The 15,837-nt window shown below is 44.9% G+C and overlaps 1 protein-coding gene across 4 annotated transcripts in view; it reads right to left on the bottom strand.

The window, feature by feature from the left end:
- DDX4 (DEAD-box helicase 4) overlaps positions 1 to 15,837 on the bottom strand; it is a 1,682,862-nt gene that overhangs the window by 512,687 nt on the left and 1,154,338 nt on the right. For 2 of the 4 annotated variants that reach the window (XM_085631316.1, XM_085631319.1), the window contains one exon: positions 9,468 to 9,610. In XM_085631316.1, the coding sequence (XP_085487442.1) occupies positions 9,468 to 9,610 (143 nt within the window). The remainder of the gene's footprint in view (positions 1 to 9,467; positions 9,611 to 15,837) is intronic. The other 2 variants (XM_085631317.1, XM_085631328.1) reach the window with 1 other exon arrangement.

Genomic DNA, 15,837 nt, shown 5'->3' with positions numbered 1-15,837 from the left:
GAGCTCTCGGAATTATTTAAATTAGAGTCTAATTATATCTATACGTGCCGTCTGAACGCTGATTTAATCTCTTTTACTCTTTCAGACTTGTAAAAACCTTTTTATCCGTATATTTACTGCTCCTTTGAAGCCAGCCTATCGTCCAACTAGAGTGGTGCTTTGATCTCATTCAAGTGCCAAGTAGGTGTTCCGTTTACATTACATTCTTTAAACTGTTGAATATTCTCGGAATACACTTGGAACATCGTAGACAGCTTAAACTTGCCATTTCATGTATTCCTTTTAGAATTGGCCCTCCCGTACCGGTTTGGAACTCTGATCTATGAGACCGTCGAATTTGGATTTCAGGTAGTCTTTCAGATCGGGGAGATCGTCTTTACAAATGACTCGGTTTCAGTGTTTATACATCTTTATTCAAAAGCTAACTAGAGTGAATATCCTACTTGTTTTTATACTTAGCTCTACAACCCCCTCAAGTGGATGAGCGTCACTTCATCCTTCTGCTCATTTTCATTAAGAAATGTTAGTCTGATAACTGGGCTCATTCACATCTTTTTCTTACGGTGAGCATTTTTATCAACAATCTTAGGTTTTGTCATATGCTCTGTGTTGTAAGACTGCATTTACCTGCCTGATATGTGTTCTAAACTGTTACCTTCCGGTATTTTGAAAACTGTTTGTAACTGTGGGGAGATTTCTTTAGGTTGCATAAAGATTCAGTCAATGCATTTGGCACCGGGTTGCTTTTAACATTTGAAAAATAACCAATATCCCTCAGATTTGTGAATATATTCAGAAACCTAGTAGCTTCCTTGGCACTTTGATCTGATTAGCACTTCTGTTTTTCTTTTATTATTTTTCTTTCATTGTTTTTAATTTCTTGGGGTTTCTCACTCGCCCTTTTTTTGTGTGCAACCATCATATATAAAACATTTATCTTGTTTGTTCACCACTCTGAAGCTTAGACCAGTGCTTATAACTGTTGTGGACATAAAATGTTGTTTAATCACCTTTCTATATAGGATCCTTTATATAATAACCTAGAAAAAGTCTTTATTTTTGTTCATTACTGTACAGGTCCCATGGATATCGGACACAAATAAATTCACGCCCTGAAGAAGGTGTTACCCCGGGGAAAGGAGGTGTCACTCCGAAACGCGCGTCGGCGTTTTTTCCATTTGATCTGCTATTTAACCTTATTAGTTACTTAGAATTATTGAGACTTTATATGTTCAAAAGGATAAGTTTTTGTTCTTCTGTTTTACGTTTGAATCCTCATGACCACAAACTCTTACCAACAATATATTAATTCTTGTTTTCTTCTGAAAGAAATTATATGCCAACCACGTTGGGCCTCTGAATTGTTACTTCCCAGATTTTAGGATGTCTGTGTAGTATGTTTTCATGGTTTGGATGGATTTAAGTATGAATGAGAATGTTTGAATAATTTGTGATTCTGATTTTCCATGGGCATTGTTGTTTGTATAATTGTGATGCCATTTGTTAGTTGAATTGTTTTTTCCAATTTATGATTCATTCGTTTAAGGAAACTTTTTCAATCACTTTGAAAATAAAAAAGTAAAAACATGATAACTTGTTTCGTAGTACAATTTATATACATGGTCTAGCAAGAGTGGTCTTTATTATAAATTGACTTAATTGCATTTTTATAAAAGCACATAGGTACAGCAGATTCTTCCTTGTTTACTTTTGAATTATCCCCTGCTGCTCTACCTTTATCCATTTAGGGGTTCCCCTGTTTGTAGTGGTTATTCAAGGACCATGGAGATGCATTGATGTTTGAGGCCAGCTCCATAAGTGCAGAGGGTCCTGGCACATGACCCAAGACACCACTCTGCCCTGCTTAATGGCACTGGTTTTGGCCGCGAGAACCCATATGTGCCTCCCTTTGATGGATGGTTCTAGTTCTCTACTGGAGGACAAATTGCCTGCAACTCCAGACAGACATATATGGAGCTGAGTTTCTGCTGGAGACTAGAGTCATCTGATCTCCACCAATCACAGATGACCTCCCCAACTAAGCAGTGACACCTCAGTCACCACTGTCAGCTACTGGGGAAGGGGAGGAAGGTCTGAAGCTGGTCAGGCTGCAGTCAAGCAGGAAGGGGATGAAGGTCTGAAGCTGGTCTGGCTGCAGTCAAGCAGCCACCATTGCAGATTGTGTGCATTCTTCTCCAAAACTCAGATGACATCTAAAATGCTTCCTGGAAACTGAGCCAATAGAAACTTCAGATTCCCATGCCATCAGAGCCAGTCTCACCCTGATCTAGGACCGAGGCTGAAACATCATAGTTTGAATGTCTTGGACTTGTGGAAATGGAAGAAAGGCCCTAATCTGCACCAAACCCAAGACAGCCCCTATAAATGTAAGTTCCTGCAAAGGAATCAGGCATGACTTTGGCTCCTTGATTGAAACTCACACAATGTCAGGAAGTTTGCAAGTATCTCGAGATGATTTACTACGAAATGTGGCAAGCCTGCTTTCAACAAGTTCTTTAGGTAGGAGAAAACTGGAATCTTAATCTCCAAAGATAGACAGAGGTCACCACCATCATATTCGTCAACACCAGAGGGACAGCGGTAATGCCGAAGGAAAGCATGTTAAACTGAAAATGCTCTTGGCCAACCTTAAACCGCAGGTAGCGTGTGTGGGACTGCAGGACATGCTCATAAAAGTAGGCAATCTACAGATTGGAAGCTACCATTGAGTCACCCGGATCCAGAACAGACTGAACCTGGGCCAGAGTGAGCATTTTTTTGATCTTCCGTAGGGAGGCATTCTTAGAGCGAAGCTTTAACACAGGACAATGGCTTCTATTCCTCTTTGGCATGAGGAAATAGCAGGAGTAGCACCCTGCCCCCATTTCCGATTCCGTAACCCTCTTGATGGCTCCTTTGGAAATAAGGGCTCACAGATGGTCCGGAACTCTATTGAGATCTGGTCTGATGTGGGAGAAAGGTGTGGCGGGTCGGAAAGAAACAGGAGGGCATAGCCCAGCTAAACAATTTGAAGGGCCCATCTGCTGGATGTGATGGAACACCATTGATGGAAAAAGTGCCCTGCCCCAATATGACAGTTGTGGGCTGCTAAGGGCAAACTAAAACAGGTTGGGGGCTGATGCGGCAGGGGAAGAGGACTAGGAAGATCAATGCCCTGTGTGACCTTTTTGTCCCTCACCCGAGCCACAAAAGGACTTAGATGACTGCAGTGGGGGCACGCCATCATACTGCCTGTACGTCGACTATCTGGAGTTACCTAAGAAAGGTCCAAACTGTCTGGTAGGGGTCGAGATCCAAAGAAAGAATTGTGGCCAGGCTTTTCTTAAAGTATTCTACGGTGGAGTCGACTTCTTCACCAAACAGGCAGGATGCATCAAAAAGTATATACATAAGAGATGCCAACACATCTCTCAAAAACCTGTAGACTACATCCACGCGTGGTAATGAACCCCCACACTAGTGCCGAGAATTTGCCCCAAACAATCAGCAGTATTCAGGCAGGGACGAATGACATATTTGGCGACATCCTTACCATCTTGATTAGTTTGATACAGGGAGATCCTGGAGTCTCCTGGGACCACTGGCAATATCTTACTAGCCAGGTTTCAAAGGGCGTGTATCAGCCTACTAAGCAAACCACACTAACCAAGGTCCAGGCTAAGCTGGTCAAAGAGAGAATGTTTCCTGAACGACTAAATCATTTTCGACTCCCGCTCTTGGGATTCAGCTTAATGGGGGGAAGTTTGTGCCACTAAACTCTCAGGCATAGAGGGCTGCTTTAGAAAGTCAGGGTCACCAGGAGCCAGTCTGTGGCATCTGGCCTCCAGCCTGCTTATGGGTGGCAAGCGCAACACTATGTGCCCAGTAGGAGTAAGGGTTCAGAGGAAGCAGGCCTAGGCTGCAGGACTTCCCTACACAAGGACATGTATTTTAACTTCAATAGAAGGAAGTTGTAGATCCAGGACCTCAGCAGCATGCCTGATGACAGCAGTAAAGTAATCTCTCCCCGTTAAGACTTCGAGGGGTGGCGGGGGGAGAGGGGGGAGAAACTGACATTATCATAATGCTGGGGTAAATTATTCCCATTGTCACCACTGCCATCTCATGGAGGCAAACTCTGGTCAGATTCAGAAAAAAAATAAATCATGGAGCCTTTCAGACACTGCTTCGTAGTGGCAGTATACTGTCAAAATCAAGCTGAAAGGGAACCAGGTGAACTGGAGTTGTAGTGCGACCCCGGTCGTCGTCAAGACTGATTCGGCTTGGTGTAGGACATTGTCTTAAACTTCAGTGAAAGAGGGACCGACGCACAACTAGAAGCTGGAATAAAGTTAGCACTGGAGTCAGTGTGAAACCAAAGATGGGTTCTAGCTCAAATTGTGCCCAGGACGGATCAGCAATCACTCATCTGACTGAAGTTCCCTATGGATAATTTCAGCCTGAAAGCGTATGGTGGGATCTGGAAGAGTGAGAAAATTACGCACACGACTGCGTTAAATGGCTTGACTTGCTGCAGAATCACAAATGGCCTGCTGAATTAGGGCTCGCTCCCCAATTGGGAGTGAAATAAACTGGCACTTTGACACCTTTGCAACCTATCTTTAAATAGGGAGTGGTAGGAGGGGGGCTTGAGTTCCAATTTGTGTTTTTATGTTTCCAATTCGACTTGGTCTTTCCTGATGATTGGGATGACAAAGAAGATCAATCTCAGTATTGACCTCGGGAGGGGGTCCATGCCCTCGATATGGAGCAGGAACATTATTTATGCAAGTTTTATGACTTCTGATGATGATTAGTGACAAACCGATTTGCTTTACAGTCCTGGATTGCCGTGGGTGCATGTGAGCAACCTCATTGCAGGACTTATGGCCAGAGCCTAGAAACCAAAGGCAAGCCTCGTGTGAACCCAGTTACAGACCTCTGTTTCGATAGCTATGGCATGTTTTGAAACTTTATTTTTCCTCTTCTAGCCTCCATCCTAGGAAATAAAGCTATCTCACGAGCTAAGGTGTCATCTAGAAGAGGTACGGCAACAAGCACATTCTTGCACATGGTAAGCAATTCTGCTAGGATCTACTGGTGAAGCAATATATAGTGACTTGATCAAAACTATGGGCTTCAGCTGTTTATCAAGGAGACCTGTCAAGCTGACCCTGGCTGCCAAAGTACAGTGTTTATTTACCAAGAGCATCCAATACGTTTTGGGTTGCTAAGGACAGAGAAAGTAGCATGTTGGCTTTTAAATCCAGCAGGGAAAGATCAATTTTTTGAAAGCGCTCTCTATATTTTCCACTGGGCACCATTCAGTGCAACAACAATTGTCTAACAAGGTCATACAAACAATAGGTGTATTTGATAAATGTGAGAAGTTGGCCTGGTATATGATGTTCACTAGTTAAAGTGACCACCTTGTACCATGCCAAGCAACCCTTATGGTGTGGCTGTAAGTCAACCTTTTCGGACTAGCTGCCCTAGTGGTAGCGTAGGCTAAGCAGTCTTTGAGGCTAAACTCGTTAAAGCGTGTTAAGCAAGCTGTTTTACCATATGTAACCCCCCTTTATACCAATGAAAGGACACCACACAGATATATATTCAAAATATATATGTATTTATTACTCAAAGTATCCCCTAGACTCTTTATGAGCACAGGAGCACAAATCGTTAAACAAGAAAGTATTACAATATACAGAAGTTGCACTTTATATGGATAGGCCCTGGTGGCCGCTCAAACCATATACTAAAATAGTGGTATAAGGACCACGACTAGGAAAGGAAAAAGGCCTAGGGCCTCTAGAATCGCTGGGCCTACAAGGAGCTAACGTTAGTTAGTGACCAGGAGGTCCACGGGTCGCGTGTGCAGTGAGGAAAGTTACACACGGGCTCCCATAGGTTTTCAATGGGTGCGTAAAAGTTCAAAAGTTACTGCTAAAAGGGTCTTCTGGTTGAACTACGAAATCAAGACTTCAGATCTAGGCATTAGAGAGGTTACTCTACACCGGAGTGCCAGCTTTACCTCACCAACAGGAAGCGGGTGCATAGGTCTCGAAGTGCGTCGGGTTTCGTCTATCTGTTCAATGGAGCCTGGTGACAAAGATGCTGCAGGCGGCCGGTCCAGAAGAGATGCGGTGGATCCAAGGGTGGATCGGAGTTGTAGAAGACCTGTAAGCAGAGGGGACAGTGTTCACAGTCACTAGCCAGTGACCGGCGTGGCACCAGGTAGGTACCAGGCGATGTCGGGTGCAAACAGGTGAAGAGGTGTAGCTTGTCTCTGCAGCCACGTGGTCCCTGAAGGTGGACGACGTCCAGGAGTCGGCTCACGAGCTGTCCCACGCAGGCTCTCGCTGTCGGCGATTTAAAAGGAGCAAACAAGCCTTGGCAAAAGCAGGAGTCGCGAGAATTGAAGAAAGCCGTTTACTCTGACCAGCAAGGTCAGAGGGGCTGCTCCTTTGGAGGGAAGCAGGGGCCAGTCTGGAGCAACCAGACAAGCGTCGTAGTTTTCAAAGTTGGTCACCAAGATGGCCACTAGCCAACGGGCCAGGGTCCGGTTCGGCGCGTCGAGTTGCAAAGTGCAGAGGGGCCCCACGCAGATCGTGGAGATGCTGGAGGGCTCACCTTTGGTGCAGATGCTGCTCGGGTGTTGGGCTTCTCAGGACCCAAAGCACAACTTGGAGGGAGCCTCTGTTGTCGCGCTTGCAGCTTGTCGAGTGTCTTCCAAGATGGCTGGCTCCACGTGTCTCAGTGCCTCCACGGGTTCCTTCTTTGCAGGGACTGTGGATCGGGCTGTGAGAGGTCTGGAGGTCCAGTTCTTGTTGGTCTCTGGGCTCGGGCTCCGGCAGGAGGCGGCGGCGGCAAAGCAGACGTCGAGTTGCTGGATGGTGCTTGCGTTAGCAAGATGGTCACTCCCTGACCATAGGGGAGATTTCCTTCAGTCTTCTGTGCAGCAGAACGTCGAAGTTCCAGTCTTCTTCTTAGTTTCAAGTTGATTCCAGGATGTCTGAAGTCTTAGGACACAGCTCCTACATTTAAGGAGATTCTAGGGGCCGGACTACCTGCTAGGTCCCTCCCGAAGGGTGGGACCAGGAAGGGGGGTGGTTACACCCCCAATCCTTTGTCCAGCTCGCCCCAGGTCCGGGGCTGGTGTGCCCAGGACCGGTTTGAACTGGCATATGCACCGAGGCTCCTTGTGAGCCTCAGGCATGTCCGATTCTATTCAAGCCCTACCTGACCAATACACAAAATCCTGTCTGGGGTGGTGCTCGCACCTCCCCTGGCAGGAAACCCTTTGTCCACTTCTCCCAAGCTGGAAGGACTCCCAGCAGCAGGAGGGCAGACTTGTGTTTGTGGTGGCAGCGTCCATTTTGTGGAGCTGAGGCTATGTCTGATTTTACCCGGGTTTCAGGTACTGTACATATCGTGTCCCTCTAGAAGGGTGGAATGCTAACACCGTCGCCAGAATTGGCGAGGGGTTAGTATTCCAATTCGTATGACACCTACTCAACATGTTTTGATAAAGCCAAACCAAAGATAGCATTTAACCGCAAGGTTCATAATGCACTTAAGAGTATATGGTATGGCGATATCTGGAAACGGTAGAAGGAAGTTGTTCCGACCTCTGCAGACAGGCTCAGCTCATGCCAGAGCACCATCTCACATGGAACCAAGCACTCTGCCTTCAGGATTGTTAAGGCCTGCCATAGGAGTGACTTATAGGTTAACATGTGCCCCATTTAAGGTTAGGTATAGGTATACTACACCTAAGTAAGAGGTGGTTACACCAACTTACCCCAGCTGAGTGATCAGCCAGTTGTGTCAAATTGCTAGGCCAGGCCAGGGGTGGCACAATACATGCTTCAGCCCCTGGCAGGCCTTAGATACACCAATGCCCTGGGTACCTAGTGTACACTGGTACAGGGGCTCACAGGGTGATCCGATTCCAATTGGTTATGCACCTGGAGTGCATAGTATCAATTTAGTAGAGAGAACAGCAGGCTGGGGGTCTGGTTAGCAGGCCCACAGCCTCAATATGTCAAAAAACCAGTGAAGCAAAAAGCAAAAATTTGGGGTGACCATAGGATAGCAGACCCTACTCTCCTACAATAAAACTTAAGAATCCCTGCATTAGAACTTGCATAGGCTTTCCAAAGTATGCCATCTTCACAACCAGAAAATAGGTTAAAAGGTATGTGTTCCCATACTATAATCAACTAGCATCAACTCTAAGAGTACAAGACAACCACAAGCATGCCGTTGGGGTACCTCCAATCAAGCAGATCTGGCTGAGCACCTAATTAATACCACTCATTATGGAAATCTGTGGGTGCAGCACCTCAAGTGGACCCACAGATGGTCAACCTTTGGCAAACATGATACAATTAGGGTAAGGTAACACAAAATGGCAAGCCACTAAAATACTTCTCTCCTTATCTGTTTCTACGCATTGTGTGCAGCACACCTTAGGCAGCAAGAGTCAATTAGATAAAGGAGGGTGCCAGTGGAAGAGATCATCTAGACTTAAAAATAAAAGACAGCATTACTTACCTTCAGTAACAATATTTCTGGAGGATATTCTATCCGCAGATACCTCACATGTAGAATAACGGCAGGCATCAGATCCAGAAAATTCGAAGCGCAAAAGTGTCAGCATCCATTCATTCTTTTATCTATCAGATGCAAAGCAGTGCCAAACTAAATGGAACCTTATTACTGGAGTCCTATTGGGGTCTTCTAGCTTTGAAGTTGTCAGATCCATTCTGACACCTGAGTTACTTAACAGGTGGGAAACTGCAAGCAGAAGCATCCATCAAAAATGTAAATACATTTTGAACAAAAACTTGAATGCCTGCTGTGTAGAATCAACAATTCTCCCGAAGTAACAGTAAATATCAAGTTTTTGCAGCCATAAGGGCAAGTTGGGATGAGGATGTAGCCTAATGTCAAGGGCAGTTGATCTCAAATCTGGAGGAACCAGGTTCGAGTCTCGGCAATGACGCTCAACATCCTGTGATTCTGGGAAAATCACTTAATCTCCCCATGCCTAACAAAAATGAATGTGTCTGTGTGTAAAGCAACTGTTGCTCATTTAAAGCACTCTGATACGAGATACCGTCGGGTCAAGTTTCCGCAATGTAAAACTACAAGAAAAAGACAAAGAAAGGTAAACGCAAGCAAAGCATTGGAATGAAGGGGAATTGATTGTGAAAGGGTTCAGAAATGAGAACCTTGAAACTTATGCATATGTACATCACTCCAACAATAATATGTGAAATATCCCAGAATCATAAACCAAATGGGATTTGGATGAGAAGGATATTTGAACGCTAAATTCATTTTGTATATTAAATTATAATGCAATGCTGCCATTATCAATAAAATCACAATGAAAACCCCATTTATATTCACACAAGACTAACAAAGCTTTCGATAAATCACAATAATATAAGACTTACCAGTATTGCTGGTGGCGGGTTAATTCCACTGACATCAGTGAGGATGTCATCATACTTGTCAAAGTTAATACCAGTTTGATAATGAGCAAATATGCCATCTTCAGTTTCAGGAGGAGGAGGAGGCACATAGGTTACCCTTGCTGCTTTAAAATAGAGTAAATTAGGCTTGAGACACAGAAATTCAACTACCTTTTATACGGTATAGTAAATTCCATATTCAATATAAATGTAAAGAGAAACGTTCACAAAAATGAGCAACATAATTAAAAGGAAATTACAAAAAAAAACAGTTCTAAACTAAACGCAATAGGCAATGTATACAAGACTGCTGTACCTGAGTTAAAAGAAACATTTGCCTAATATGTATTAACCGAGAAACTATCTGAAACAAAAAGCCATTAGCATCTCTCAACCAATGTGTAAATGCTCTGGGTTCAGTTTAAATACAGATTTTTACAAAGCTTTAAGGATGTATATGCCTGATTTAAAAATTTGTCAGAAAGAATTGAACATAAAAATAGAACACATTTACAAATGCATCAAACATGATAAAGATCAAAGGATTACAACCAAGATAACTTTGTTACATGATTTTATTTTCTATTCATTAACAGTACTAAATAGCAAACCTAATCCTTCACAACAGAAAAGGGTAAACCAAAACAATAGTTTGATAAGGCATAAGGAACAAGTTACCTACCTTTTTCCTATTCTATTTCTGGTACAGACAGACTAACCGCATATTCCTCACCTTTTGAATAATCACCAGGCTGTATCCGGAAACGTTTCCAACAGTACCTTTGTGCACCAGTAGGAGGTTCAGTGTGGCTCCGCATGGACCCAGTTCTGCTCCAGAGATGAGATGCACAGCTAATATAGGAACCATTGAAGCTGTCCATGCCCACAGATACCCAAAAGCAAATTGGATGTGACCAGTGAGGAGGTTCCTAGACTTGGGATCTTATTAAAAGACAAAGTCCAATGCTGAGAATGGGGAGAATCCTCAGCTGAGTGTAAGGGTGAAGTAGGGGCACTGCAGGCGCATCACCTTGGAAAACTTTGACTACAGAAGTAACCTCTCTGCCGCAGACCACAAAGCATTAGGAAATCTTGAATAGGGTTAAGTGGTAACTAACGGAGAAAGTAGGACTTCAATCTTGTGCTGGGTATTTATCCTCGAACTAATTAATAGGGATCCCCTAGAGCCCTGAAGAGTGTCTGGGACCTTTAGAAGATAACCAAGAAAGGCAGAAACATGTTGGAAAAATAGTAGGATACTGAGGACATTGAACTTGAATAGCATCCAATGATATCAAATAGGTACCACCAAGAAAATGTTTGTAGTATAACTTAAAGTACTATTAGAGTAACAGGGTTTTATCTAGAAGATCAATACATCTTACGAACTCCCTTAAATAGTTTTAAGGTTGTACCAACTTACCTGAGTGGCATAAGATGGTCAATAATGAAACATGGCACATTACATGGATAAGACAACCTCATCCGAAACATTTTTCTATTAGTTGGCCTCCAGGGTTTATAAACACTAGGTAGGGAGACAGACACCCCTCTGGAATAATTTTTCACTGCACACACTGCGGTCATAGGGTCGGTGAGGAATCTGCAATTACACTGAGCCTCTACCAGAAAGATAGTTACTAAAGTTCATTTTTTTTTAATAGTTTTTATTGAAACTTACTTATGTGACAGATGTAGGTAAACAGCATACATTTTAAACCTTGTAACAGCAAAACAATTTGTGGCTAGAAAGGTACAATAGTGCAGACGGTACAGAAATCATTCCATATAGTGCAGTACAATAAGCTATAGCAAAGACAACACACATTAGGGCTATACATCAGAGGTAGATCTTATCTCATCATACGCGCTTGGAGTTATTACAACAGAGGATCCTAAATGTCCCTGGACCTAGAGGTAGTTGGGAGTTCTTCAGCGTACAGTGCCAGGATGTCATGACAGTAGACCATATCTTTCAACTACTGTTTAGAAGAGGGGCTCATCCGACTCTCCCAAGACACAGCCACCCTGCGTTTTGCTAATAAAGCGATAGTTACAAATCTTCTCCCATCCCCCTTCAAGGTTGGCGTCAGTCCCAACAAACATACATGTGGGGTACAGTCCAGTGTGAGGCCAGTATTCCTTTGCTATGTGGTGTTGATGGAACCCCAGAAAGCTCGAACATTCGCACACTCCCATGCCAGGTGCCAGAAATCCGCACCAGGGGCACCACATCTCTTACAGACGTCCGTGTCCCTAAGGCCATATTGAAGGAGCCTGAGTGGCGTGAAATACATTTGATGAAAGTATTTAATGTGGAGAATGCATAAATTGCCATTGGGTGTAAGCGCCCTAATTAGTTTACAACAATATTCCCAATCTTTATGCGTGAGTTGGGGGATCTAGCTTTGCATTCCACTTCTCTAGACTCCTGTTATGGGGTAGTGGGGTGTCCTCCCTAGCAACCCGGTAGAGTTTAGTAACCAGTTTATGTAGTGTTGGGCTAGCGCGTCGGGTTTCCAACGACAGCAGTATAGGGGGCTCTAACGGGAACGTTGGGTAATGGGCTTGAAGTGCTTTCTTCAGTCTGTAAATGTTGAAATTAAACAAAGGCGTCTGGATTTCGACATAGTTGAGATCATCTTGCATAGTGGAGCATATAATGGCAACTTCTGCGCACGCCGACCCATCACCCGCCAGGCTGCAATTGTAGTATCTATAGAATTAATTTCAGAACTGGGCGTGCCTCTGCTTGTGTGGGTCAGTATGGAGCTTAAAGGGATAGGATGTGCGTCTCAATCTTCCACAGCCACATGTGGTATGAAAACGTGAGCATTATACCAGTAGCAGTCGAATTGAGCTTGACCGCAAAGATAGTAGAGATATACATTGGGTACCCCAGAGCCTCCTCTACTGTAATCAAGTGTGAGGGTTTTCAGACTCACCCGTGCCTGTGTACCCCCTCATATCAGCCTGATTATCAGTGCTCGGATCTTTTTCAACTGTGTGGCAGGAAGTTGTATCGGGATTGTACTGAATAAATATAGTAACTTAGGCAAGGCAACCATTTTTACAAGGATCATACGGTCCGCCAGTGAGAGAGGCAACCGTATCCATCTGTCCACCTGCTGATCTAGTTTTGTACAGGCCGTGCCGTAATTGTCGAACTACAATGTTCAGGTCACAGTGTACCAACACCCCTAAATATTTTACAGGTGCGAGAGAAATGTATGTGGTAAATAGCAGCATATCGTCCGCATAGAGGGAGATGCTCACAGGACGGTGGGCGAACTGCAAGGCCGCCACTCTGTGCCGCTCTCAGATAATGCAAGCTAAAGGGTTCCAGCATAATCGAGAACAGGAGCGGTGATAAAGAGCAACCCTGCCTAGTGCCGCTACAAATTGGGATGGGGTCAGACGTTACACCAGCCACACAGACCTGTGCAGTCGGGGCTGTGTACAGCAGACATATCCAATTTATAAAAATGGGAGGGAATCCCATACAACGAAGAATGTTAAAAAGGTAGCTCCATTTGATTGAATCAAAAGCTTTGGCTGCATCCAGCATGACCGCCGCTGCCTGCAAGTCAAGGTCCAGGATATGGTACATAGTGAACAACGTCCGCAAACTATGAGATGTAGAGCGTCCCGGTATGAATCCGGATTGATCTGGCAGGACTAATAGCGGCATGAGAGGGATTAGCCGGGTAGCCAATATCTTCGCCAGTATCTTCATGTCTGTGTTCATAAGTGATAACAGGGGGTAACGAATCACAGCTATGTGTGGATTTGTCTTTTTTAAGGAGAGTGATAATTGAGGACTCTCGCAGCGTAAGGGGCAGTTTACCGGTCTCAAAGGCCTCAGCATACATTTCAATTAGGTGGGGTGTCAACTCCTCTGCGAACTCTTTATAAAACTCACAGGTTAGGCCATCAGGGTCGGGGCTTTTTGTTCGGAAGAGTCTTAATTACCGCCCTGTCTTCCTCTGTGATCGGTTGGGCGAGATAGACTCTATGAGCATCAGACAGCCACGCCAGCGCAATATCAGACAGGTAGTCATCCAATTCTGCCGTGGATGTGCTCTTCCAGGATGCGTACATGTCGGAATATGCTGTGCAGAATTGCTCGGCAATGTCTGTAGTGGTGTAGTGATCCACCCCAATGGCATCAGTAATTTTAGTAATGGTGTGGTTGCTTTCTCTGTCCTTTATTTCAGTCGCTAGGGTGCGTCTCGGTCTGCCCCCCTCGCCGTAAGCGCGGGCCACATGACATCTGGATAGGTATCGCAGTTCTGCATCAGCTAACTGAGTGAATTCTAGCAGTGACTGTTATTTGGGCATGAAGTGGCTCACTAGAAGACCTCTCATATTCTCTCTCTAATCGCTGTAGGGTGTTCTCTAGCTTGAACAGTTGACCCTGAAGGTCTTGGAGTATCCCTGCTGTGGTGTTGATGCAAGTTCCACAGATTGTGGCTTTAAAAGCTTCCCATAGGACAGCTGGGCTGTCTACCGACCCTGTATTGTGTGTGAACTATTGCGTGATGACCTCTCTGATCGTGTGTGTATATACTGGGTCAATCAATGCCTCGGAATCGCCAGGTGAACTGTGTGCAGATGAGGTGCGTGATATGCAATTCAAGCCTCACTGGATTGCGGTCTGACAAGGTGCATGGGAGCCCTACCACATCCGAAACCCAGGCTGATCCACTCTTGCTCATTAACCAAATAATCGAGCCGTGACCAACTGCCGTGTGCAGTAGATACATGCGTGCCTACAAGCGTGTTCGAGTGATGCAGGCGCCATACGTCTAAGAGCAAGCTCCGCCATCCCAACATTTATGATTCTAGCGGCCCTGGGTGAGTGACTCCCCCGTCTCACCGGACCTCTCCTTGACCGGGTCTAAGTGAGTGTTCCAAGTCGCCTCCTCATATTATCGTGGCAGCTGGCCATTCCCGCAATGTATCAAGGATGCGTTCATAAAAGTCAGGGTCGTCCACATTGGGGCCGTACATATTTACCAGGGTAACCAGTTCCCCCGCTAGCTTGCTGTGTATCATGACATACCACCCGCATCGTCTGTGCAATGCTGAATAACGGCGAAGGGCAATTTTGTTTTTTAAATAACTGTGATTACCCCCCCACGCGTATGATGAGTATGACGAGGCTAGTCTATAACCTGTCCATTTTGTGCCTATTTGAGCTTCAGTGTTTCTCGTTAAATGCATTTCTTGTATGAGGGTGATGTGTATCCCATGTCTGTCGAGATAGGCCATCACTGGAGGTATTTTTTCGGCGAGTTGAGCCCCCTTACATTACAAGTTAGACAATTTTTTCATGACTCATGTATGATACCAACACTGAGCAACCTGCATGCACAACAGTATTCTAAACTTGCATTGCTATGTCTATCATTTGGAGATGTCACATATAACTTTAGCCACATCAACAAACCCACAACCCTCACACCCACATCAGCAACCCCAACCTGCTAAAGCCATCCTGAACTAACCCAAACGATATCCAGTGTAAAAAGAAAGCTGCCCGAACAGCGGTGGGGAATACCCATAGGGAAGCGCTGGAGCACAAGAACCCTCCCAGCTCGAAAAGGAAGGAGGCCAGAAAGTTACATAAACAATCCCCACCAGTTTTATGGCATAAAGGCACTATGGCAAGTTTTACAAACTGAAAGAAGAAAATCTTATCTGCACAGTCCGAGTTCAGGGCTGTAAACCAGCAGACCTCCACCTGCGATGTAAAAAAACAACAACGCCTGGGCAACAAATGTTCAGCTGTAAAGCAGACAACATTGCGTGAGGCCCACACGCATCCGTATGCAGACACCCAGTCACTCCTCGGTCCCTTGTGAGGAATTATCCTGATCAGCGCAGTCTTGGTTAGAGGAGTCACGGCTCCTCCGCTTGAGAGACTTTGCGTAATCTGGAGCAGATTTAGGCATAGTAAAAATCTTTTATTTTTCCCATTCAGTTCAATACGCAGTCTCACTGGGTACAGCATCGCATAGGGAACATTTTTGGCCATCAGCAGTTTTTTCGCTGGTAAATATTCCTTGCCGCCTGCACCGTGGCAGTAAAGTCCGGATTAAACGCAAGGGATTTACCTTCATGCACAATGTTCCCCTTCTCCCTAGCCAAGCGGAGGATAGTGGCACGATCCCTGTAGTTGAGAAGTGGTGCAATGATAGGGCGTGGAGGAGCGCCCACCAGGGGTATGGCGGCTAGTGACCAATGCGCTCTTTCCACGATCAAAACAAAAGTTGCCAGCCCTAAAAATCGCTTGCAGGAGTGACAATGTACATTTCTAGGTGACCCGTCTTGGTGGATCGGGTAAACC

This window comes from Triturus cristatus, chromosome 2_1 (genome assembly GCF_964204655.1).
Source record: "Triturus cristatus chromosome 2_1, aTriCri1.1, whole genome shotgun sequence".
Lineage (NCBI taxonomy): Eukaryota > Metazoa > Chordata > Amphibia > Caudata > Salamandridae > Triturus > Triturus cristatus.
The sequence above is the reverse complement of the archived record's forward strand: the minus strand, read 5'-3'. Positions and strand labels throughout refer to the sequence as shown.